The sequence below is a fragment of the Catharus ustulatus genome, chromosome 12 (assembly GCF_009819885.2).
Source record: "Catharus ustulatus isolate bCatUst1 chromosome 12, bCatUst1.pri.v2, whole genome shotgun sequence".
Classification (NCBI taxonomy): domain Eukaryota; kingdom Metazoa; phylum Chordata; class Aves; order Passeriformes; family Turdidae; genus Catharus; species Catharus ustulatus.
The window spans coordinates 12,034,135-12,059,539 of NC_046232.1; the positions used below are offsets into that span (position 1 = coordinate 12,034,135).

The following is a 25,405-nucleotide window of genomic DNA, read 5'->3' on the forward strand; positions in this document are numbered from 1 at the left end:
TCCTCCTCCTCTCCTCAGTTTAAGTCCAAGTAGGCTTTTTTGAATGGGTCTTTTTTTCTTAGCCAAAAAATAACCTAGTGGTTTATAAAACTCAGATCCCTTCTTGCAACCAGTCTCTACACATATTTTATTATTTTCTTTTCACCGAGTAGTTAGTTCAAGTCTTCTTTTGTTGGCTCTTCAGCTTGGAATGTTCTTGAACCTATTTCTTGGTTTTCTACAGTTCCTTAGCAATGTTTTTGGATCTCATCTTCAATTCCTCTGGCTTTCTGTCTCAAGTATTTATTTCTTTTAGCATGAATGACTGTGTAATATAGCTCTCCAACATACTGGTAACTCCTCCTTGGAGGAGGGCAGTTATAAATTGTGGAATATGTACTAGAACCATATGGGTTCATCGTTTTCATAGACAGGTGAAACTGGTGCAGTACAAATATTCCTGCATCACAAGGAATATGTGTGCTTTTACTCTTAGAATGTTAGTAAATAAAGAGATGGAAGCTCATCTAGTGTTAAGACAGGTTAATATAATTGCAAGTGCTGAATGCCTTAAATAAAGGTCTGGTTGTGCACTTCCTGCTCAGTGTTTCCTTGTTTAAAAGCAAGCGTAGAAAGAGCAAGACAGAAAATTAATTCCATGAGGAGATAAGGCTGCTTTCCTTTATCTCCATTACCAAAATTTAACTTTGCTTCTGCACTAGGTTACCAGCTCAATTCAGCTGAATGCGTGGACATTCGTCTGAAGCGTGTTGTTCCTGACCACTACTGTCATTATCATCCAGAAAACAAGAAACCAAAGCCCAAGCTGAAAGAATGCAACATGGATCCCTGCCCTTCCAGGTCTGTATGGCAAATAAAGCTGTGTGTGACACAGGCTGTTACTAACGAAGAAGGAATTATATTTATTTAATTTCTATTCTTTTTATCTTTAAGGCTATTTAATCTTGGTTGGTTATTGCATGTGTTAAAGGCTGATACCTCTGCCAGTAGATGTGTGGCACTTCTTCAGTGTTGCAGAATAGAAGATTTTGCTAATACAGTGATATTGTAAATATCAGTTTGTTCAAGGAGTAATTCTGCTTTTCTGCTGCTGAGTAGTACAGCACTAGTACGAGGACCTTGTGAGGGTGTGTGAGAAGGACAGAGGGTTTGCTTACTTTTGGATTTATTGATGCTGCCACTCAGAACATCTCAACAGCCAGACAGAAGTTCCTGTCAGTGCAAGTTTTGCATATGGTTTAACTTGGTTTATTCATTTGCCTACCATAAAAGTTTGATTCTTCCTTGTTGCTCTGGTGTTGACAATTTAATAATTAAAGCTTGGATCTATTTGTTTGGGTTTTTTAAAACTAGACATTAAAAAAAAATCATTCAAAGTAAATATCCTTGTGGTACAAATGCCACAGATATTAGTGCCAATTGTAAAGGCTATAGTACACATAATTGTATTGATTGCACTACAGTATTTCAAACTAACTTTTGGATTGTCTGGTGAGGTTCCTGGCTGTGCTAAAGAATCTTAAAATAACATCACAGTATCAAGTCCCAGAACCTCACATTAATATGCCAGCTGGCTGAGCTAGAGTTATGTGCAAGAAAAGGAAACACTCTCAATGGATTTCATTTCCTATAGCTAAACTGTCCATTTCCTTTCATTCCTGTGTGGACATAATCGTTGATAGTGACCTCTATAACAGTTATAGATGTGCAGACTTTCGGAGAGTTTTTCCTGGAGAGTTCATCACTGCATGAAGCAGAAAGACCTCAGTAATGCTTGATGGCAATGGGTGCCAAAAGTTCTAAAGCTGGAATGGGAAAATTAGGGGAAAGAAAGGTGTAATTATATTTTACCTTGCAAATTTGGTTATACAGCAGGAAAAGGAAAGTACTACTGGATATAATACCACATTTCCTAGCACTGGAAGCAAGGCTTCATGCCTGTGCTGTGCCTTGCAGTTCAAATAAACAGCTCTAGAAGGGTCCTAAGCAGCATTCAGCACCTATCTAGGATGAATCCTGTGATGCATTTATTTCACTGACACTCATGTCCCTCAGCAGTCCTTGTTACACATAGAAGTATGTGAATATTTTTTTGTTAATGAAGTAACACAGACCGAAAAGGTCACTGATAATAAATTTCTCTGCTGGAGGCTTACTCATTTAATATTTTATGGTGGAATGAAAGAGAGAAGCTGTATGGTGAATAGCTCTTTATCCATGCAGAAAAGGTAAGATTATACAAGCCATAAGGTTTGCCATAAGGCTCATGTGTAATGAAGTAATATTGCTGCATTTCACATTGGGAATTGCTTACTTCAAGCATGATCACATAAAAGTATGTACTTGATGTACAGTCTTGGGTATGAGAAATAATGATGCAATATTTTTTTTTTTTGACAGTGATGGATTTAAAGAAATAATGCCCTATGATCACTTCCAGCCACTTCCTAGGTATGTATAATCAGGATAGCATATGTGTCAGCTTTAGCACATTTTCTCTGCAAATATACTACTTTAGTACTAAGATAATGGAACATATTTTGATTTTTTTTTCCTATAAGGAGTGTAAGTTTACAACAGTCCTGTAAACATCTCTAAAGCTTGTGATTTATTTTAGTATGCTCTGGATGATTAACTTAACAGTCAGAGGTTAATATCCTCTTCTTGAAAATACCAATGTGAAGTCTTTAAAATAAACAGTTGTCCCCCTCAGCCTTCTCTGGCTGTAGTGCTGAGGAGAGCATCATCTTTAAACTGCATGTATGAATTCTTGTCTTGAAAGGTTTTTCTTTTGACAGTATATGAGATTTTACAGAATGTATCTCACTATGTACAGGATTCTGGAAATTCTTCTTCTCTTGAGAGGTCTGATCCTTCTCCTCTTTAGATCTGCAGTCTATTTATTGACATCAAAGATGACACATCACTTTCAAGATACCAAATTATTGGAATATCTGTTTCCTTAAATTAGGTGATTAGAGAAAGTTTATTGCCTTTTTTTTCAACACCTGGATCAATTACAAGGATTTAAAACTTCTCAGGAATGCTTAGATGTTTTATAAAGAATGCTAGGATTAAACAGTATTGAGTCACATTTGCTTTTAATGTAAAGAATTATAGTTGATGGGTTAGTTGCATATTTATCTGAGTGGAACCTCTGCTTTATTATGTCATGTAATGAATAATGTGTATTTTTCTAAAGAAGTAAAGATATGAAGTAATGAGAATGAAATCATAGACTTGCACGCTTAGTGGAGCTACTGATTACAGCTGATATAAATGTCATAGTTTATTTCTGCAGCAATTGTCCTTGTGGATCTGCTGTCCTGTGATGTACTTTGGCTTTCATGCATGATGGGGATTTTTTTTCCTCTACAGCTTTATCCTGTGGAGTTCTCTAATTATATTCTGTGTCTCTCCCTTTCCATTTCTTCTGCCAATGCCTTTGTACTTCAGATCTCTCCTGGAACTCAACTTCATGTATTTACAGGAGTATTTCATCTTTGGAACAACTTGGGCTTGGAGACCACTTGGAAGAGAAATTAATCCCCCTTTCTGTGCTTTACTGTGCTCAGCACGTTTGCATGACAGTGTGGTGAGATAGATTATGTCTGTGATAAAGCTGTGGCAGCTTCTCTTATTTCAAACACGAAAAAACTACAGGCAGAGGCCCACCCCATTTCAGCACCTCGGTGTGCTCTGTCAGAAAGTATCATGGTCTTCCTGGGTGATGCTTCAGGGTAAGGACTGAGAAATAGCAGCACCAAGCAGGGCTCAGAGCTGAGGCCAGCAGGAAGGAGAGAGGAAATGGGCTCTGTTGTACTGGGAGGGCTCGTAAGGAAACACCACAAAGATGTAGAAACACCTTTTCTTGCAGGAATTGCTGAATGAAAACAGCAGCTGAGGGTTTGTTTACCTGCATCAGGAGATGACTCTGGTCCAGTGTGGATGCAAGCCTTGCTTCAGTGCAGGAGAATTTGTCTGTGCTGTTGCCTGGCAAGGAACTGGAATGCATTATTACCCTGTGCTGGCTCTGCTTTCTCCTCTTTCCTTACCTGTTTCTTGCGTGCTGACCCAGGATTGTTCTTGCAAAGCAGGCAGAAAACCAAAGCAGTGGATATGTGCTGGGGCAAAGCTGCCCAGACCCCTTCACCTGGAGCAGCAGCCCCACATCACACCTCCTACATAACATGAGGGCCATGTGCAGGCTGCTGCAGTCCTGTGCTGTTTACCACTGCCCTCCCATCCACACCAGGAAGTTGTGGGAAAGTTGTGGTGCACACCACAAGGTCTTGAAAGAGTTCTCCTGTGGCTCGAGTTGTAAATGCCCCACTGAAATATTTTTACAGATGGAGAATTCTTTTGAAATAAATAGAAAAATTTCCCAGGATGAAAATTTTCTTTTAAAGCTTTTGGAATGCCTCCATTTATTTCAGACTTGTTGGACTGTTGAGGATCCCTTGACAGCTGTGGGTTCTGGAAAGTATCTCCTTGACTGCTTGCCCAAGACCCCCCTTTTCCCCAGTAGCCATGGACCTCACTCCATCTTGAAAATGCTTGTGGGAGTACGGGATCTGGAGTGTGTTTGAAACTGATGAGATAAAGAAAAACAACTGTAAAACTTCATGCTATAAACACTTGCAAGCCTTATGTTACATTCAGCACACTGAGCCTTGCATATATAAATCCATGAGCTGCTAATTCATTAAATAGTTAATTGCTCTTTAGTTGCTGATCTTTTAAAAGAAAATTAGTTAACACTGGCCATTCAAGTCAAAGAAGAGTGTAACTCTTGCTCTTCAAATGTGTTTTTTATTGTGATATGATATCAGTATCTCAGCGTGCAGCTTTATTCAGAATGCTTTTGAGTATATACTCTATGGTTAACATCCCATGGCTTGCTCTGTGCTTCAGTCTCATTTTTCTGTTGAGCTTAAGCATGATTAATATGTTTTTGTAGGCAGCTTAATGAATTGCTTAACATAGGAAGTGTCCTTGATTTTCCTGCTGCATCATAAAAAGTAGATTGCTTAAATTTACCTTTGATTTATAGGTCTTAGCTTCATTGAGTCTGATCTTATGACTTCCTCTCTGATAGCCAAGTTGATTACTGTTGATTAAATGATTTTGGTGGGATACTGTAGTAGTTGCTGAGGCCATTGTTCAGAACAGATATAATTATATTTTCATGATCCTTTCTGAGCCTCTGCAGTAACAGAGATAAAGTTTAACTAACAAGGCATTGATGAACCTTAGGACATATTGCAGGACTCAGTCATTTCCAGGGGCTTGGCTTTGATTCAGGAGGATGATGGAAAGAAAGCAAGAGGAATATTGTGTAGGGATCATTGGATCCTACAGACAAATGCTTTGATAGAAGCTTGTTATCTCTAAATGTGACAGGAGCAGGACATCATTGAAGTTAGGTGTTTTTTGAGAGGTGATGGCTTAAAGGTGTATTCATGCTTAGAGGTGAATGAAACTGAATTTGTAGCCTAAAAACCTCCATGTCATTCTCACTTCAGATGGTGCAACATTTTCCATCTTTATTGTAGTTAGGTCTATGACTATGAATAGATGTCAATTTTGAAGATATTTCTTCCCAGCATATTGTTCATTATTTCTCTGTTGGAGGCTACTACCCCAGAGCTCTGCTGATTCACAGGCTTTTCTTTAATCCTAAATTATTCTTAATCTGTGCCCTGCTGCAGGAGCAATCAGCTGAGTTAGCCAAAGCAGCTGAGATGGATGAGCAGCTGCCTTTTGCCTGAAGCAAGCTGGAAAGTGTGAATACAAGGTTGTTCAATGGCATTTTAATGAGGGTGGAAAACTCTTGCAGTCATGACCAGCCAAATGGTACCTGCCACAATTTAATTCCGTCACAGTCCTTATGCATGAAGGCAGTTTGGTATGAAATGGCTGGGTTGACACAAAGTATTAGAAATCCCATAAAAATTCCTTCAGGAACTGGTTTTTAAGGGTAGTCTGAATGATGTGAGCAGCGATGAGCCTGTAAGTAATCCTCAGTCAGGGCAGGAAGATTTGTCTTTGTCTTTCACATTTCATGGGATCTTAAATACAGGGGCTTCTTGGTCTCTGAGAATGGTAATAAGTGTCTATGTGATCATGTAAATTAATTGTCAAAAATATTTAATTTAGATGATTCAGACTATTTGAAAGTAAATTGATTCCAGTAATCAAATTCAGTATATTCACAGTTTCTAACTTATGGATGAGAATAAGAGTTTCAATTATATTCTGAAATATACTTACATCTGAAGTTAGTACTTCTGATTTTGCACATGAATTTGAGCCTTGAATAATGCAAGGTAGGTCTATGAGTCAATGTATTTGTATGTGGTAAGAATCCAGCAACCAAACTACCACTGAGCTTTAATTGACACTAAGGTTGGTCTCAATATTTTGCATTTTTAATAGAGGTTAGTGGTATAAGAAAGAGCCTTATGAGTTTTGGGGTTTTTTTCCAGGTGGGAACATAACCCATGGACTGCCTGTTCAGTTTCCTGTGGAGGTGGTATTCAGAGGAGAAGTTTTGTGTGTGTAGAGGAGACCATTCATGGAGAGATACTGCAAGTGGAGGAATGGAAATGCATGTATGCCCCAAAGCCCAAAGTCATTCAGACCTGCAATCTGTTTGATTGTCCTAAATGGGTGGCAATGGAGTGGTCTCAAGTAAGTTGAGAATTAATTTGGACCTTCTGTCTTGTTTTTCTAAAGAAAGCCTCTGGTCCTGTGTTACCGTGTATTTATTAGAAAAGCATAACCCTGCAAGATAATCAATAGTACTGGGGAAAGTTTGCTCTAAGCTGTCCTGCCTGATAATCAAAATGTTAATGTGTCTGTGTGGAGAAAAATGCATGTAGAATTCCTTGTGCCTGTTGAATTCCTGCGTTGCATGGAGGAGAAGTTAGAGGTCAGGCCACTTTGCAGTCAGGTCATTTATGTCTCAGTTCTTGAAAAATGTAGTATTTCGCTGGCTGTAATAGTTAAAGGCATGTCTGTCTCGGGCTGGCAAGTCTGCAAGGGTGATTTTCCAGCATTCTTACCTTTCATTATAGTAACAATAGCACAAGCCAACTTCTCTGGCTGTAGTTATCTGATACAGTCAGATAGATCAGCACTCCTGTAATTCCTTAGTTCATCCAGATGACATCAGTGACACGAGAGTGCAGAAAATGCAGCTCCCTGGACCCAGCCTGAACTGAAATCCCCACCATGAGAGAGTGCATTCCCAGTGCACAGCCACTTCTATGAGAGTGCTGCCAATCAGATAAACTTCACAGAACCCCAAAAAACCACTTGCATTCCCAAAACTTAGACTTATTTTCCAGCATCAACCCTTCCCTCATTCACCTAGCAAGGCAGGGACGGATTTGTACGTGTCTGTGGGATAACTCCACGCTGCAGCACCCCAGTGGGAGCGCAGCAGGGTGAGGTGAGCTGTCCCTGCAGTGCACCGTGACCTGCGGCCGAGGGCTGCGCTACCGCGTCGTGCTGTGCATCGACCACCGCGGGCAGCACGTGGGGGGCTGCAACCCCCAGCTCAAGCTGCACATCAAAGAGGAGTGCATCGTGCCAGTGCCCTGCTACAAGCCAAAAGGTAACTGGAATTTGGTCTGGGTCTGTTATTGTTTTGCATTTTTGTTCCGAGAATTAAAAGCCCCTGGTAACCTTTTTCAGAAATGCCAGAAGGTGGAATTTACGGGGACTTTTTTCAGTTTTGGCAGAAACAAGCACTTTAATTATTGGTGCTAGGAAAAGTGCCCTGCTGATATTTTTTGCTGATAATGTGGCCAGACTGTCATGAGGTGGAACGTGCCAACTAAATCTATATAGTCTGGTCAAATTGGGAAAACCAGAATTAATGAGCTTAACACAGGGAGGAGCTGTTCAATAATACCTGAAATGGGAATGAAACTCCATATGTATCACCTGGGATCTTCTTGTTTGCTTTCATTAAATGTGTCAACATTCTCAGCAGCTCATTAAGTTATACTCAAAGTACTTTCCTTTTTCCTTCTCCATTTCTGCATATTGAAAACAAAGAATGGAGCTCAAACAGCATGATGAAGTTTTCTAGTAAATTTTGTTTTATTATCTTGTATATCTACAAGAGTATTAAATCAATAAGCAATATAAACTGTGAACTTCTGGGGTGACTAATGCTAACGTCTACATATTGCTTTGATTTTGGAGAAATTACTGGATGTTTTGGGGTTTTTTCCTCCACCAGAAAAAAGTCCTGTGGAAGCAAAATTGCCGTGGTTTAAACAGGCCCATGAAATGGAAGAGACCATAACAGTCTCAGAAGAGCCAACGTAAGTACACTGCCTTTTACAGTGAAGAAACATTTCTAGTGTGTTTTGCAGACCTCTGGAATGATTGTTGCTATGCAGTTTGCTTTGACAGTTGGCCCTCCATGGGAGATGAGTCCTGTGGTGAGCTGTTCCTAATTTTACATCTCAATAACTTTGCTTCTGGAGCTCCTGTTCTGGATGACACGGAGCTACACAATTACAGTGCCCCTATATCATTCAGGAATTCAAGGAGACCTTGATTTAGTCTAATGAAGCCCTAATTAATGCATGTGGAGATGCTTCAGCAGAAATAAATTAAATAACTTTTATCCTGGTCATAGCTGTTACCTCAAGAATGTAGTGGTGGTATTAAAACCTAAGAGGTACTTTGTAGGGTTGCCAGGATTTCCTTGGGGGGTGAGACCAATGCATAAAGTGAGAAAAACCTGCTGATCTCTGTGCTTAGCTGCATCTGTGGGGGTAAGTTGTGCTATTTTACATGTGTATATGTGTGAAATAACATCTGGATTTTGTGAGCCCTCTTAAAAACTGATGAGGTTAAGCCTTGCAAGTCCTGGGGATGAAAGCATAACTTAAATCCAGCTACACTTGCTCCTACCCTTGTAGGGCATCCACACAATTCCTTATATCCCCTGTGTACATTTCATACACACACATACACATATTTATATGTGCAATATATTCAATCTACAGGCATGAAAGTATTTACATTTCTAAAAAGTATTAACTTTGTATACAACACAATAAGTATTTTATTGTGCTTTGCTGAATTCTGCACTTTTGTAGTAATGTCAGTTTGAAATAATTTAGATGAGCTTAATGAAGTTACTTTGGATTTATATTGCTCTGATAGAGGAGTGTATCTTATACTTATTTTTCTTCTTCCATCAAGCTATTCCTGATTTTTGGCACACATGCAGCAACAGGTGTGACCAAGAGTAATAAAATCTTTACACCTGCAATGACTCACAGAAGAAACCCCTTGCCAAACAGGTGTTTATATAGTTATGGTGACTGTAGTTAAAACTTTTTGCTGCTCTAGCCTCTCAAGTCAAGTGTCAACCTACTGTGAGTGGTTATTTCACTCTCCAAATCAGTGGCCCTGAATTCAGGCAGGGTAGTAGCAAAGATATAAAAATAAAGTGTGATTGTCAAAGGGGGATGATGCAATCAAATGTGCCTTTTAAGTGTCAGGATAGCAGAATGAAGGTATATGAGGTCACTTCTAGAGAGGATTCAGCATGAAGCTATAAAGAAAATTATCTTTAGCATTACAAAATCCTGCTGTGGCAACTATGAGCTAATGCAGTTTCTGGGTTTTTAGGATCCTTCAGCATCAGCCTGACAGAGCAATCAGGGAGGACTGGCAGGGACACAGCATTGCTGGTTCAGAGGATGTGTAGAATGTAAGAGAGCTGAGCCAGAAACTTTGTCAAGGGCTGCCTTGTGCCTGGTGCTGACAATGGCAGCAGTTGTCCTTCCTAGCTGTGACCCATATATTCCACTGCAGCCTTTTTCTTCTCCACTTACTCTGGAGACTTAGACATTTTTCATCTTTCATTCATTACCTGAGGCTCATGAATCCCATCCTTAGACTTTCCTTCACTATTTCCAGAAGCATCTTCACCTAAGTCTGAAAGGTTTCTCCAGCCACCTTTTGATGACTCTTCCTGCCACCCCTCTGTGCCTGCCCAGCCTGGGCACTCTGGGCGCTCCTGGCACCCAGCTCTAGCACTGCAGCCAGATTCCCCATTAGTTTCATTTTACTGTCTTCTGCTGCCAACTGCTTGCTCTTTAGTCTTCTAAGGAAGCTGGCAGGTAAGGAGAAATGGGAAATACCTGATGCTTGACTTCATTCCTTTTTGCAGATTGTCTTTTGGTCATGTGGGCAATAATGGTTTGCAACCAGAGAATTTCTCCATCAGTGCTTTAAACCTCTTGCCCAAACTGCACTGGTCCTTTCCAGCTAGAGTCAGATTTTTGGAATTAAAATTTAAAAAGAAACTGTGACAATCGTCCCTTCTCCCAAAATAAATTATAACAAGATTTCCCTCTGTTTCAAATCTATTTAACTTTGTTTTCTGTAATTTAGACATGGCACAGTGATAACTCACAGCCCACCTCTGCCTAGTAGGAGACTTATGATTTCCTTGGTAAAATGCCATCACTTTTAATTTTAGTTATTCTGTTGTCATCCAAATTTAAACCACAATATGAAGTCTCAACTTCTAGTCCATCCTTTTATGACAACTTTCTCTCTATGCTTTTGTGTGATATTTTGGTTGATAATGAATAAGAGAATAAATGCAGCTGTGTTTTAGAACCCACAAGTGATGGATATGCCAAAAGTAGCTTGTGGAAGATAAATACTTCTGCCTCTGTGGTCTACCACGGCTGGTGTCCTGAATTTACATAGAGGGGGAATGTTCAAAAGCTTCTTTTTTTTCTTATTAGCAAAATAAAAAATGACAGTCCTTAAAGAGAGGCCAAGAAAAATGTAGGTCTGACCTTTTTAGTTTTCAGTTGTGGAATGTGATGACAGTTGATACCAATCATTATTTTAAATGTTCTTCCCTCGAGCCTTCTTAGTTACAGTGGGATTCGCAGAGAAGCTCCAGCAACTTTTTGCATCCTTTTTATTACTTGTAAGTTAAAGAAATAGACACCTCAGCTGCCTTCCTCTGTCATTGCTTAGGGAGAAAACTAAAATGCTTTCCAAAACTGATATATTTTTTCAGCAATATGAGCTAAAAAGTGATGTGAAATACAGTGTTTCTCATAAACGTTCCCACCTATTGCATTGGAGTCATTTTCACAGACATGTCCCCACTGTGCCTTTGGTGATAGAGAATTGCCCATTTCTCACAGCTCCTTCTCTGAAGATGGGATGGTGATTTTGTCCAACACTTTACCCTTGAGGCTGATAAAGCCAGCAGTGTGACTGTTCAGAGCAGGCAAGGGGGGTGCTGGGGAGGGGTAGGGTGCCAGCATCATGCAAGTTCTGCTCAGTAACAGCCAACATTTTAGATGCTTCTTTAGACTTTTATCCAGGACCCTTGGTGCATTAGGACTGGACAGGAAATATTGATAGAGCAGCCTTTTATTTCATTATTCAGGCATGTCCTGTCTTAACTGAAATCAAGAACTATGGTCATGAAGTAAATAAAAAATTAAGAAACACCGTGTTTTCCAAGTCTTTAGTAAGCTGCAGAGGGCTGCACTGAGTTTTCAGTTCAGATTTGATTTGGTTGAGTTGGGCTGCTGTGTCCGGTTTTATCATCATTAGTTTAGGTCACTGCTTAATTTCCCAGGTCATCCTACACTTGCTTTTGCAGCATGTGCCAGGTGAATGCACATTTCCATTAGTGCTAGACTGATAACACTGCAGCATGGACATGCCCTCTGCTGCCTCTGTAGTGTCTTCATTATTTATACCTGCTCAGATGAGTAATAGGAGCAATTTAGCTCAATGTAGCATTGGGAAGAATGACTGGGTAAAAAAGCTGATTATAAAAAATCATACCTGCTCAATAAAAAAGCTGATTATAAAAAATCGTACCTGCTCAAATTTGCATTTTTCCTTTTTTTTAAAAAAAAATTTTGATAACAAGAGGAGTCTGATCTATGAACTCACAAAATTTTCAGTTACCACTACCCTGTCCATTATAAATTACTGATGATCTACAAAGCATTGTAGTACAAGTACTTTGATGCTCCTTAATCCTGACCTGAGATGACTCTGAGTGTGTGCCCATTGAAGGCAGACTGAGTTTACTTCAGGGATGTATTGTGTCCAAAGCATTACCATGTGTATGCTGGGAATGCCAAAATACATCTGAGGTTGATGGAGTTTGCTTTAATGACCTGTCACAAGCTTTGGTTTTGCATGTTCAAGATAAAGTAAAAATGAAAAAAGCCCCATCTGCCTGAACTCAAAATTTAGATAAGAGTCAGCTCTCTCCGTGTTCAGTCAGTTCCTTGCTCTGCTTGCACATTAGCAGTCTCCACTGGCATCTGTTGAAGGTACTTAGTGTGACTTGAACACGATCATCTTTGGAAAAGTGTTATAGTTTAGGATTTCAATGGGTAAATACTCACATGACTAGTTTAGCAAATGCCAAGGTACAATAAAAAGTATGTTGTGTGTTCATTTTTTATCTGGCACTTCACTGGAAAAATACCAGACACTAATATTCAAAACCTCAATTCTAATATAGGCTCACTATAAGTCAAGGAAAAAAATGCTTAGAATTTTCTGAGTTTCTTTATAAATCAGTTGGTTGCTGAGTGAAATGATCACTGTGGTTCAAAATTTCCTTTAATTTATACAGGATTTCAAAAGAATGTTTTTGAAATACATTATTTTTGGAATGTTTAAATGCACTCAACTAACAGTACACAAAACTAACAGTAATTTCTGGTATGCTGCTGTCGTGCTTTTACCAAAAGAAGTTATTACTTTCAGACTATAAACTTAGGTATGGTTAGAAGACCAACCAACTATTTCAACTATAAATGTCCATCAGTTTTATTTTTCCAATTAGGTACATACATATAAATGGACTTAAATTTTTTTTTTTACACAGGAGGAGGAGAAAGTAATCACTCTGTTAAGCCTATGCACACTGGCCTTGATCCAATAAAGCACTTAAGCACAAGCTTCCCTCTGAACACATTGTCATCCTGTTGACTTCAAAGCACAGCTAATGTGCTTAAGTTAGGCTTATGCTTAAGCATTTCATTGGATGAGGGTGTTTTTGCCACCCTAGGTAGTTTGCATGGCTGACTTTGAAAAGACTGAGAGACCTGATGTTCCAGGATTAAGCTGATTCTCTCTGTTGGGGCAAGAGAAATCCTTCCTTTGCAGCTTTTCCCACAGAATAGTCATTAAAATTTATATCAGAAGCATCTGGACACTGCACTCCAGCACCTCAGTGGGCTGTTAGGTTGTGCCTTACCTGGCATTTGCTCAGATTTGGTCACTGTAGGACGCAGCCATCACTGTTTTGGTAGTATCCTTCCAATAAAAACCTATCTGGCCATCTTGGAAGATGCTCAGGCTTGTGAGGGGATGAGTCCTGGGAGTTCTTGCAAGGTGTCAGGAGGAGCTGGGGATAGGGTGTCTTTTCCTGAAGTCTGGTGAGGTCCATTGTGCTCTAACAAAAATTGAGACAGTTCAAGGAAACTTTGATGGGCTTAGATATATTTATCTTTGTAGCAGAGCTCTAAAGCTATTTCATTAACATGTCCTTAAAGAATAACTAGTTAATCTTTTAACCTCTGTTGGAAATGGGAATAGTCTTTTCCACAGGAAGAAGTCTCTTTTGGGGTTTGTCTCAGTCACAGCCTGGGTCACTATCCCAAGGACTGACTTAGAGTATCCTTACAGGTTATCCAGCCATCTGTTCTCCTTTCTTCCATTTGATTCTTCCTCTGTGTATACTGGCAAGAAATTATTGGCATGATAAACTGTGCACAGAATCAAACCACACTGTTGACATTTTTCTGTGCTTACTGTGTATGCACAGTGTAAATACTGATTTTTGTCTTACACAACTCTTCTTATGTTTGTAAGGGCAGCTTTCCTGCAGTAAGAGAAAGATAATTCTTTATCCAAGATAAGGGCCAAATCTTTGAATTTTAATTTGTATCATTCCAAATACATTTTTAACATTGGTCAAATTACCTTCCTATATCTCCTGCTGGTGTTTTGATCGTCAGCTGCATTTGGTCACATCACAAAGAGCAATGCAACCTTTTCATGGGGAAAAAAGTTCTAGGAAATTCTGTATTTTGTTTCTTATTAAGTACACCCCAGAGCCACCCAGGATGACTTTATTAATGAAATTCAACCCCTTGGCTCTAGTGCCATTTTGAAAATTACTATCAGATATTAATGTGACCCTCAAAGTCAGAGAATACTATAACAAATTCATGACCTGTAAAACAAGATTTTACTGTAGATCATCAGGAGCATAAATGCTTTCTAATAAAAATGATGGACTGTAGACTGGTTAGACATCTTTATTGAAGATGAGAGGCTGATTGCAAGATTGAATCTGAAGAGCAGCCTGCAGTGGTGTGCACTGGATATGTCTCCTTTTGAAAAGTGCTTCTTTTCTCTCTGGTTGCTGATTATTGGTATGACATAAGGTGAGGACCTCTCGGATTTAAGCACATTGCAAATATACTTCTGGCATATGCCTGAGTCTGTATGCCTGGGGAGCTATTTTATATTGTATAGATACATCTTCCTGGAGTTTCTCCTTTTCCCCCCACTGGAGGAGAATGAGAAATGATTTAGGTGTTTTCCTTTTTACTCAGAAAAGGATACAGCTTTCCCTGTTCCTCATGATTCTTTCTCCTCTTTTCCTACATCATCTTGTGTGAATTTTGGTAAATGGTCTGGGATGAGAGAGTCAAGTGAGAGACTTAAGATACTTGATTATGCATTCTATTTAAGTGTCAGTATTATGTATTGTCTGCTCTGTGTATAAACACCCATTTATGTGTTGGCTGTGCTTTAGCTGTGCACACACAGACACAATTACTGGGAGTGAATGACAGTGCTGTGATGATCTGCAGGTTTATTCCTGAGCCCTGGTCCCCGTGCAGTGCCACATGTGGCAGTGGCATCCAGGTGCGAGATGTGCGGTGCCGGATTCTGCTCGCCTTCACTCAGACGGAAGTTGAGCTGCCTGAGGAGGAATGTGAAGATGTGAAGCCACCAACAGAACGAGTCTGCCACCAGGTGTCCTGTGACAGTGACCCTGTCCCCTACACGCCAGAACTTCCTCATGCTGAAGATGGCAGTGTGATTTATGACTGGGAATATATTGGGTTTACTCCATGCTCAGCCACATGTCTTGGAGGTACCTTTTATTTTTTCTTAATTTATCCTGAGTTGTAAGAATTTGGCATTGTTTGGTAATGTTGCTTCTCCTGTTAGTGTTACCCTAAAGTAACTATGTTGATCTGCAGGAAAACCTGCAGCTACAAGCTTTAACATATTTTTGGTTATCAATAGAGTATTACAAACCACTCTTTCCTTCAGCAAACACTTATTTGCTTAAGTAAGGTGCAGGAAGTTGATGCAGCAACTTGATGCAGGAAGTTTTGCTGCTGCAGGAGTGTCAGCTGCCAGCTGTCTGTGGTACCAGCACGTTTGATGCATCAGGGGTAGAAATGTTTATATGATCTATCTTTTCCTAGGAACCAAAAGTGTATAGTTTCAGAGTTTATTCCTTTTCTTCAAAATGCTGCCATTTTCTGCAGAACAGTAGGAATACAGAGCTGTAATTAGAGTTGTTTCCAGGCTGGCTGATGTGAAGATCAAACAGGAGCTGGTCTGGGTGCACTGTGTCACTGCATGGAGCTCTGTGCCATACATCTGTCTGCAAGTAGTTAGGCACATTCCTTCTTGGATGTAATCGAATCTCCCTGTCGTAGTAAGTACATGTTACCAGACAAGGCTGCTGGTGTTGCTACTACTTACTGTACTTTGGGACTGAACACAAGTGAGTTATGAAGTGTTAAGTGGAGGCAGTGGAATTGTGAACACACCTATATATGACAGGACTGCTGACATCAGTGGGAAGTGAAGACAGTTGTACCCATAGAAGAAATAAAAAATGTAGGAAAAGGGGAAACAGAAACAATTGGAAGTGGGGAGCGAGATAGAGCTCACAGACAGCAGCCTCCTGTGTGCTATTCACCAGCTCAAAGCTGGAAGACAGAAGCTGGGAGGGATGCCCCAGAATGGGATCAGCAGGATGGTGAGTGACTGATGGTGCCTCCTTTATCATTTATCACTGCTGGTTGCTGAGAGGGTCGATCCACAGGAATAACAGCACCTGTGATCACAAGAGCTGGAACATCCCATTCCCTGCACAACCTGCTGTGGGCATCATGGCTGGCTAGGGAGGAGAGACTGTAGTCCAAGTATGTTTGTGTAAGCATGAGATGGTAGTGACAGCTATTGTGGCTGAGTGTCTCTGCTTCATATTTTAATAAGAGAAATGTTTTTAGAAGTAAGGAAATTGTACTGTAAAGCAGAAGCAAACCATTAATTCTGAATTTGTAGTTCTGGTATTTTAACTGATTTTTGTAACATAGAACCATTTTCTTGCCATCTTAAATACTCTTTACTGCTTTTTAGCCAATGCCTTTGCCAGAGGTGTTCTAAAACTCCAGGGTTTTTGAATTTTGAGGCTATCATCTTATATGTAGGCTGAAATAATCTCTAGTGATTGTCTGCTGTTGCACATGTGCCTGTTTGCATTCTGCATCTTCAAGGGTGACTTTGTCCTTACAAAAGCATCCCCATAAAAACCTACACTTGGTGTGAAGGCTGATGGTAATTTAAGGAGCCTGCACTGAACACAGCAGTTTCATTGGAAGGAACTTCAAATTGACTGATGAGCAGAATCTTGTGTTCAGTTTAATTTTGTTCCTGAGGGAGCTGAGTAGGAATTCTGCTGTTGACTTCTGACCCTTTCTTGAATTTGTGAGGTTCTCTGACCCAGAATTGTCCTATAGGTGTTCACAGTAATCTAACAAATTGTTTGCTATGCAGTAGAAATGACTCACTTGAAGAAATTTGAAAGACAATATCTGTTTGTGTTTTTAAGACTTCTGTGGTATCACTGGTACTGTGTCTAGACATTTTCCTTACATGATGCTCCTGGGAAATGTGGGAAGCTGTCAGGGTATTTTATCAATAAGCAGCTTCAGAAGCCCCCATGTTGCTGTGCTAGCTAGGTGATTTTTCCTTTCTATCAGCTCTGGTCCTCTGGCTGCCTTGGCAAAGGCTTTCAAACAGACCAAAAATTACCTGCCGATAAATAGTTTTAAGGGAACCAGACATCTCTGCTGTTTCCAACTCACTGCAATGTACTAGCTAATGATCTCACTGTCTACTATTTTTCCATTGTGTAGTTCAAAGGAGCTGATCCCTTTCTGCTAAGTTTTATGTTCAAATCTCATTTCAATTAGATGAACTCTTTCGTTACAAGAAATAAATGTTGTCTGAGTTTGGAATAACCCAGTGTAATGTAAATTATATTAGGTACTTTTTCTCTAGTATGTATGCATCTAGCAGTGGCTATTAAAACAAATTCCTGTGGATTTCTGTATCCTCAGAACTCCCTACCCCCATTTCTTAGTGCTTAACTCTTTCTGAAAGAGGGAAAATTCTGCAGGTCCTAAGTAGGCTGGGAGCTTTTATAGCCACTATTTGAGCAAAGTCCGAATCTCTCTTTCAGATTGTCACTTGCACCCTTTTTTAATCCTCACACAGACTAGACTTGTCATTCAGTCTCCTCTGGTCCCTCTGCAAGGCAGGTGAAAAAATGCAGATGGAAACATTGGGTTTTGGGGGTATTAGACTTACAGAGAGTGATTTGCAAGGCGTTATCAAACATCATCTTTCCAGTTCTAGAGGAACAGTCCCACCAGTCTGGGGTCACTTGTGAGCTTTCTGCACCAAACCTCTGCGGCTTCTCACACAGCATCTGAAGAGCCAAACAAGTTGAGGTTTTGAGAGCAGCCAAGTTGTTTTATGCCTCTTAGCATAATTAATGCTTCCTTCATCAGTCTTTCCATGAGTGTAAATAAAAGTTGTCGAGGCCTGTTAGTCACAGGCAGACATCACCTTTAAATACCCGTAGGAAGCTCTGTAACCAGTCTGAAATCTAAAGATCTGGGTTTTTATTTAGTGCCTGAAGAAATCTCAAAATGAAAATAAGCCAGCTGTGTGCTTGGGGAACGCAAAATTTGCCTTCATTTTCCCTGAATGCTTTTTTTGGGCTTCTTCATTTTTGTTTTTGTTTTCTTTTAAATCTGAAGAACTTTGGCCAGGATGTGAGAGTCCCAGATGTAAGTTCAATTTACATAATATCATCAGTAGGGAATTAATAATCATTATGAGAATAAAGAATATGCCTGAAGAGAAATGTTTTTGTTGTAATCTATAGCTTTTTCTTTAGTGTTGTCAATCATTTAACTACTCAACAATATTTTAAAGGGATGTTTTTAATTTTAAAACTCACTGAACATTTTCTTGTTTAAATATACCTTTGGTTGCAAGAGGCAGATTTTGGTGGTTGAATATTATTATTATTATCATTCTCATTGCTCCATATGCTTAAAAAATTATTATTTGGGACACCTAATGACATTACATTGGCCTAAAAATAATGAGACAAAGCAATAAATAACATATGCACTTCCTGTTATTTCCTCTGTAGCCTCTGTGGCTTTGGTGACTTCAGAGTGCAGTCAAGTTGTGTTTTCAGGCTTTTGTCTGGACCATAAGGGCTAGAAGTTTACCATTTTATTTATGAGAAACCTGAGATTCCTAGAATATTGATGGATTCTAGCCAAATTTAAGGGCTCTAAGAAAAACAATGACCGTTCAGAGACTCACATATAAAGCTGAGAGAATTTGCTCACAGCTTGTGTTGGAGTCACCTTGATAACTGGTCAATTGTATCATTTGTTTCATTAGCTAATGTTTACTCTCTTAAAAAAGTATAAAATAGATGCACAGAGAGGCTTAAGGATATGTAGAATTTGGCATTTCTTGTGAGTTATTTTCAGCTTATAGTTCATATTTTTAAGAAGCCACCAAACTGAGACTGACTGAGGTAAATAAATGTCCTTCTTCCAGGTATAGAGAATAGAGCCACCTTCTTAATGTTTGCATAGCAGTTTTCACCCCCATTTTCTCTGTACTTAAAAAAGGCAGGAACAGAAACTCTGGGCTTAATTCAAGCATTTTGATCTTTTAACGCAGCTTCAAGCACTGTATATTTCATTGCACAGAAAAGATTGTAAAAGAATGTAAATGTATGTGGTTTGAACGCTGGGTTAAAATAGAAAATATTCTATTTCACTGAATAGTAGGGTAATTACTACAATAGTGCATCAGATTACTGTAAAAATACTTAATGCTCCCTGCTGCATACATAATGTTTTAGTTAAATTATCTACTATGTTTATATTATAAGCCAAGAAAGTCATGGATATAAAACTTTGCTTGTTTGAATAATAGATTTTTCCAGTTTCCAATCGACATAGAATAAGTTTATCAGTGATTGAGGTTCCCAGCTAATGGAAAGTTTTGGGGTGAGAAATCTGATTAATTGTGAAGACATTTTGACAGTTAAGTTCAAGCAAATATAACATCAATTAGGTGCAGTTATTTATTGAATTGAGTTCTTGAGCTGAGGATGAAGGAACAGGAAGGGACTTTGTGGTAGGTTTCTAACAACCCTTTAGTCTCCATTCTGTACTTACAGCATCAAAACAGGGGGCAAGTTTTCATTCATTGAAGCCCCTGTGGGGAAGAATTGCTAATGGAGTTTGTGCTCTGTACTTCAGTCAAATGAAAAACACACCACAGATCAACATTTTCTTCTCTTAATGTGATTAAAGCTCGGCAGGTCCTGCTGGAAGGCAGGAATGGTGTAATGAACTCCAGGTGGCAATTTGTAGTCAGACCCCATCACCTGGTATGACATGCCTTTTGTTCATTTGGCTGGCCAATTCAGCTTATAGAACACCAAGATTAAAAGTTCCCATGACATTATTGCCTATTTAGATGGTCTGAGGGGAATTTCATTTCATCCCCCTCCTTTGTGTGAGATATTGAGATGATTCTATGTCTTGTAACCTTGTTCTGCTTGTTCCAGAGCAGAAGCATCACTTTGGGGCAAGGTTTTCTCACAGCCACACAGGGAGGTCAGTGAAGCTAAATCTTGGCAGCATAGGGTAGATTATGACCTAAAATATAGATTATATGTATGCTTGGCATGGACTTGATTACTTGTAATCAAGTAAGGGAAATCTTTCTGTCAGAACCCAACTCTAAATGCTTCCTTCTCTCCTGTAGACAGTCAAATGTGCATTTCCTAGGTAAGGGGAAACTGCCCCTGTTAAACACTTGAGGACTGATTGGAAAGAAAGCTTTTGATTCCCCTACTTCTGTAACAAAAAATATGTTTGTTTTGTCATCTTTGGGCATTTTCATGTCTGTATTAAAGTCATGGTGTTTGTTGTTAAATGTTTATTCCCAGCCTGGCTAGTAAAACGGTTTTATTAAAATTAGTACAAACGGAATTATCAGTACTGTGATACAAGAGAACTGAATAGGTTGTCAATCATGTTTAAGGTTAGGTCCTTTGTTCTATAAAAATTCATCACTTTGTAGATGTAGTCAAAACATTTATATAACAAGGTCTTTCTGAACTGCAAATGAGTCCCAGAGGGGATCTCGAGGTGTACCAGAGAGCCTGAAAGGAATCAGAATCTGTGTTATTCTGAAAATTGCTACTGGTTTACCCCTGCTGAGGTGTCTGAAGTAGCTGGACTGGCTCAAGTGAGATTGTGGCCTGGGCTGGCTGATACACTGGACTGAATCAAAATTGTTTGTAGATGGAGGGAACATTTTTGGTTTATGAAAAAATGACAGTACTTGTGTACAGGAGAGAAATATTGGGCTGGGGGTGGAACTTCCTGTGTTGGGTATTCCAGCCCACTGGAATCAGAATGGCTGGTGATCAGCAGTGTCCTTACAAAATCACTGAAGATTAGTGAAAAATAAGAAGGAAAGGAATTTAAATTCTATGAAATGATAATTCTTCAAGAACCATTTTTGCCTGGAAACAATAAAGGCATTTTATAATTTCAGCTCTTTTGTTCTAAAGGATTTCAATCATTAGCATTGCTTGTATAGAACATCCCAGATACCCAGAATCCCCAGACACATCACAACCATCTTGTATTTTATGGACATATGAGCAAACTTTGAAATTGAGTGAGGCTTTCATTCTAAAAAATATGATATATAAAATTGGATAATTGCATAAGCTTAAAATAGAAGTAGTTCACAGAATGTGTATTCACTGAGCTGTCTTGTTCTAAAGGAAACTTATATTACCTTTCATTTTGCTCATAGAAATTTGAGCATTAGTAATCTTCCATGCTTTAGTAATAAGATCCAGGTAGCAAGAGCTGCAGATCAGAAGGTGCCAAGAGTGGTAACGAGTGAGGAAAGCTCTAAGCTGGGTCAGATTTGCTGCCTTCAGCAAAACCATTGCATCTCTTGGCCACTGAGAGTGGCTGACTAAACATAGAACGTTTCTCCTGACTATAGCTTTACAAGTTTTCTGCATTTTTATAACAATTTTTGCAGATCTTTAGCTCTTTATATAGGCAAGGTAAGTGAGAAGGAATCACTTTTACCTCAGTTTTGGCAATGGAGGTAATAGTTGGTTTAGGATCATTGCAGAACCAGTAGGTGTAGCCTCTGGTAGCTTGACAGAAAAACCTGGTTTTTTATTGTTTTTCAGAGTGGTATAATGTCACATCAATGTAAATATCACAGAAGTAAAGATATAAATCACAAATATCTTCTGAGCATTACATATGTAAAGTGTCTCTGCATTCCTTTTTGCTTGAGATGTTACTTCTGAGCCTGCTATCCAATTCAGTGCCTTTTTACTGAGCATGAAGAGCAAGCTTTACAGAAATCTGTTCCATCTTCACTGTTTCATGGGTGTTCTTTTAAATGCAGGCACACAGGAAGCCATTGCCATGTGTCTGCACGTGGACACCAAGCAAGGTGTCAATGAAACCCTGTGTGACAGCTCCAAGAGGCCACCCCCAATGACAAGGACCTGCAACACCAAGCTCTGCCCCCCGAGGTACCCTGCAGTAATGGAATCATGTGCTGGCAAAGGAAGGGTTAATGGGGCTTAAATAAACATTGGCTTTCTCAGAAAGGGCTCAGATTGCAGGCCTGTGGTCATGCTTTCAGGATGGAATTTCACTACTTCTGTTTTCAACAAGGTTTTGGGATTAGGGTGTTTTTTTGGTCTTGTTCACTCCTTTTCCACTCTTCATATCTCACTGCTGAAATAGGGGACGTTTTCTGAAATAAATCTCTTCCATGTTGAATATCTGCCAGAGTTGGAAAAAGAGCCTTAACTCTCCTAGTGGTAGAAGGAAAATTTTGAGGATTTTTCACAAAAAAAAAAAAAAAAAAAAAAAGCTGAGGATATTTACTTTTTATTTTTACTGAATGAAAAAAATACGAAATTGTGATTTAAAGGCACCTTAATTTAATGCTTCTTTAGTAGCCCCACATATTTCTTATGTTTATTTAGAGATTCTGGGGGAAGAACAAACCCAGCCTAAATCCAAGAAAACCTCTAGGTCATTTGATCACTTGAAAAGGCCATATGTGAAATTTTGATGTGTGCTGACTGATTTACCCATTTCTGATCTCTGACATCCCAGATCCTTTGCAAATTGTTTCTATGTGTTTGCAGAAACCTGCTCTTGCTAAATGTAGGGAAGAAGTTAACAGGAACAGGATGTTTTATAGAAAACATACACAGATTTAAAGGAAGTTTTGTAAATATAAGAAAGGTCTATTTACATATTTACATTTATCAATGTAAACATCAGCAGGTTGCCAACAGGCTGTTTTTAAGAGGAGCACTCTAGAGGTAAATAGTGGATTTAAATTTGTCTGAAAATGACCATTTATTACTATACTGTTAATAAATTCTGCATTTGCTTGTTACCTGCACTAAATCCAATTTATACTTTTGTGCTCCAGCCAAACCAAAGGGGTGTTTTAGCCATTGATCAATAACTGTGCCTGCAGCTGTGCTTTTTGCTGGGCTCTGTTGGGATAAGGCTGTTCCTTGCCCAGTGAGAGCTGCTGAAGGTGAGTTTTTGGCTGTTTTTGGGACAGGTGGCAGAGCGGCCCCTGGAGCCGCTGCTCGGCGCCCTGCGGGGTGGGGATCCAGAGCAGGGACGTGTCCTGCCAGCAGCCCGGGGGCTCTGCTGCTGCTGCCCACCAGTGCAAGGACCCAAAGCCTCACTCTTTACAAGCCTGTAACCAGATTGATTGTCCCCCTGCTTGGCACGCTGAGGAATGGCAACAGGTATGGCTGGGTCCCAGGAAGGGTTGAAATGGGTTCCTCTGGCCAGGGACTTGAAATTCTCCAGCATGGAAGGCAGCTCCCGACCTTCTGTGTGAGTTCCAGCTCCCATCATTAGAACAAACTAACCCAAAAGCACTGCTTTAGACTTCTGTGCCTGTGGGTGGAAGTTCTTGTTAGGATTTCAGAAGGCTGGATACCTGTTATTCCATACATCATTTCTCTCCCTGTGCTCTCAAAACACAATAACCTTCTTTTCTTTGGTTTTTTTTTTTTGGATGTATTAACTGGTGAAGCACATAGATTTATGCATAAGATGCATGTTTTCTCTATGATTTCTACTACTTCTCTGCATTCAGGTGGTATGTTTGACATCTGACCTCCAGTTCTCCTCATCTCTAATATATTAAATATTTTAACATTAATTTTCCATGCTGCTTGATTTTTCATTGAAAGTAGATGTCATTTTTCAGGAGCACAGCTGTCCATGCAGGTGTAAATGCTGTATTTAATTCCTCTCCTCCTTAGTGTTCACGTACCTGTGGAGGAGGGATTCAGACCCGCAGAGTGTCCTGTAAGCAGCTGCTGACAGATGGAAGTTTCCTCAAACACCCTGATGACACCTGCCAGGAACCCAAATTGCCAACTAGTAAAGCATGTGCAAAAGTTGATTGTCCTCCTCAGCTGGTCTTTGGGGAATGGTCCAAGGTGAGCAAATATCAATAATGGTGAACCAAAACCCTCCATTGCAACCAAAGCTCTGAAGATTTCTGCCTGGGTTAATGAGCTGTCTGGAGCTGTGCATCCCTGCCTGCAGCCAGCCTGATCACAGCCCCCTTCCTGGGCAGTGCCTCATCCCTGAAGGACATGGCATGCTTTCGACCAGACATGTTTAGCTATCAATAATTTCATGGTACAACTTCCAAAAAGCAAATCTCTGCATTGTTCTGGAATACATCCTCCTCTTTTCCTGTTTAATGCAAGCTTGCTACCACTCCCCATTCAAAATGATTTAGAAAATTGAATTTAGAAGCTGCAATTACAGTTTCATGCAATACAACCTAAGAGAGAAGGTTGAGAGACTTGCCAGAGGCTGTTTAGAACCTGCTGAATTGTTTCTGTCAGGTACCAGACCTCATTGCTCTGTTTTGTCCATGACTGGGCATAAATACTCTCATGTTATTTTAATTCATTATTTGCTTGCTGGAAAAACTGTCTGTCTTATATTCTTATTGCCTGGAAAAGTGGAGAGAGTTTAATAACTAATATTAGAGTCTAACAGCTAGATAACACAAGGATTCCTATGAAGTAAAGTGTGTGTACTCTCTCAGAACTAAAAAATTAAAAAAAAAAAATTAAATAGAAACTACCACAAAACAAACTAGTTTAAATTTAGCATATGTGGTGTGGAGCACCAAGTTTAGCTTGACTGCATCCTTCCTTTCACAGTGCTCAGTAAGCTGTGGTGTTGGAATCCAGAGAAGGAAAATTGCCTGCCAAACCCTAACAGCAAAGGGCCAATATGTCACATTAAATGGATCGATGTGTAGTGCTCTGTCTCCTGCACTGCTTGTAAGGTCTTGTCAGATGAATGCCTGCAACAGTAAGTATGTGACTTTATCTGGTTCCTAGCTGATTTGGAATGATCTATTTATAAAGAGAAATCTGTATGAACATTAATTCACTCATCTCCCTATAGTATCGCAACATAACTTGGCACAAACTGAGTGTCATAATTACTATACCAGTAATAACAGGATTCTTCTTTTTATTTCTGCCACTCAGCAACAAAGGTTATGATCTCAAGAAGTAGTTTTTGAATATATGTTATGGTACATACCTCTCACCCTCACTCTTATCCACAATTTGATCTGATTTTTCCTTTATCATTTACACTATTCCAAGTGGGAAAAAAAAGAAAAACTCATAAATTTAACATAAATTACAAAAGACATTAGAAAATATGAGAATCCAGTTCTGCTGCTTTGTCTTTTCACTGTACCTTTGTATTACACTGGACATTTTGCTTAACATGGTGGAATTCAAACCTGAAACTCTGTGCCAGTGATAATTTTAGGTATAATTTCTATCTTTCCTTGTAAAAATTAGAAT

The 25,405-nt window shown here is 39.5% G+C and overlaps 1 protein-coding gene across 6 annotated transcripts in view; it reads left to right on the plus strand.

Annotated features, from left to right (window-relative positions):
- Positions 1-25,405, plus strand: part of ADAMTSL3 (ADAMTS like 3) — a 174,694-nt gene that overhangs the window by 118,572 nt on the left and 30,717 nt on the right. For all 6 annotated transcript variants that reach the window (XM_033071114.1, XM_033071111.1, XM_033071113.1 and 3 more), the window contains 10 exons: positions 702-840; positions 2,401-2,451; positions 6,489-6,693; positions 7,474-7,621; positions 8,255-8,339; positions 14,925-15,211; positions 21,916-22,045; positions 23,104-23,296; positions 23,822-24,001; positions 24,743-24,896. In XM_033071114.1, coding sequence (XP_032927005.1) covers positions 702-840; positions 2,401-2,451; positions 6,489-6,693; positions 7,474-7,621; positions 8,255-8,339; positions 14,925-15,211; positions 21,916-22,045; positions 23,104-23,296; positions 23,822-24,001; positions 24,743-24,896 — 1,572 coding nt within the window. The remainder of the gene's footprint in view (positions 1-701; positions 841-2,400; positions 2,452-6,488; positions 6,694-7,473; positions 7,622-8,254; positions 8,340-14,924; positions 15,212-21,915; positions 22,046-23,103; positions 23,297-23,821; positions 24,002-24,742; positions 24,897-25,405) is intronic.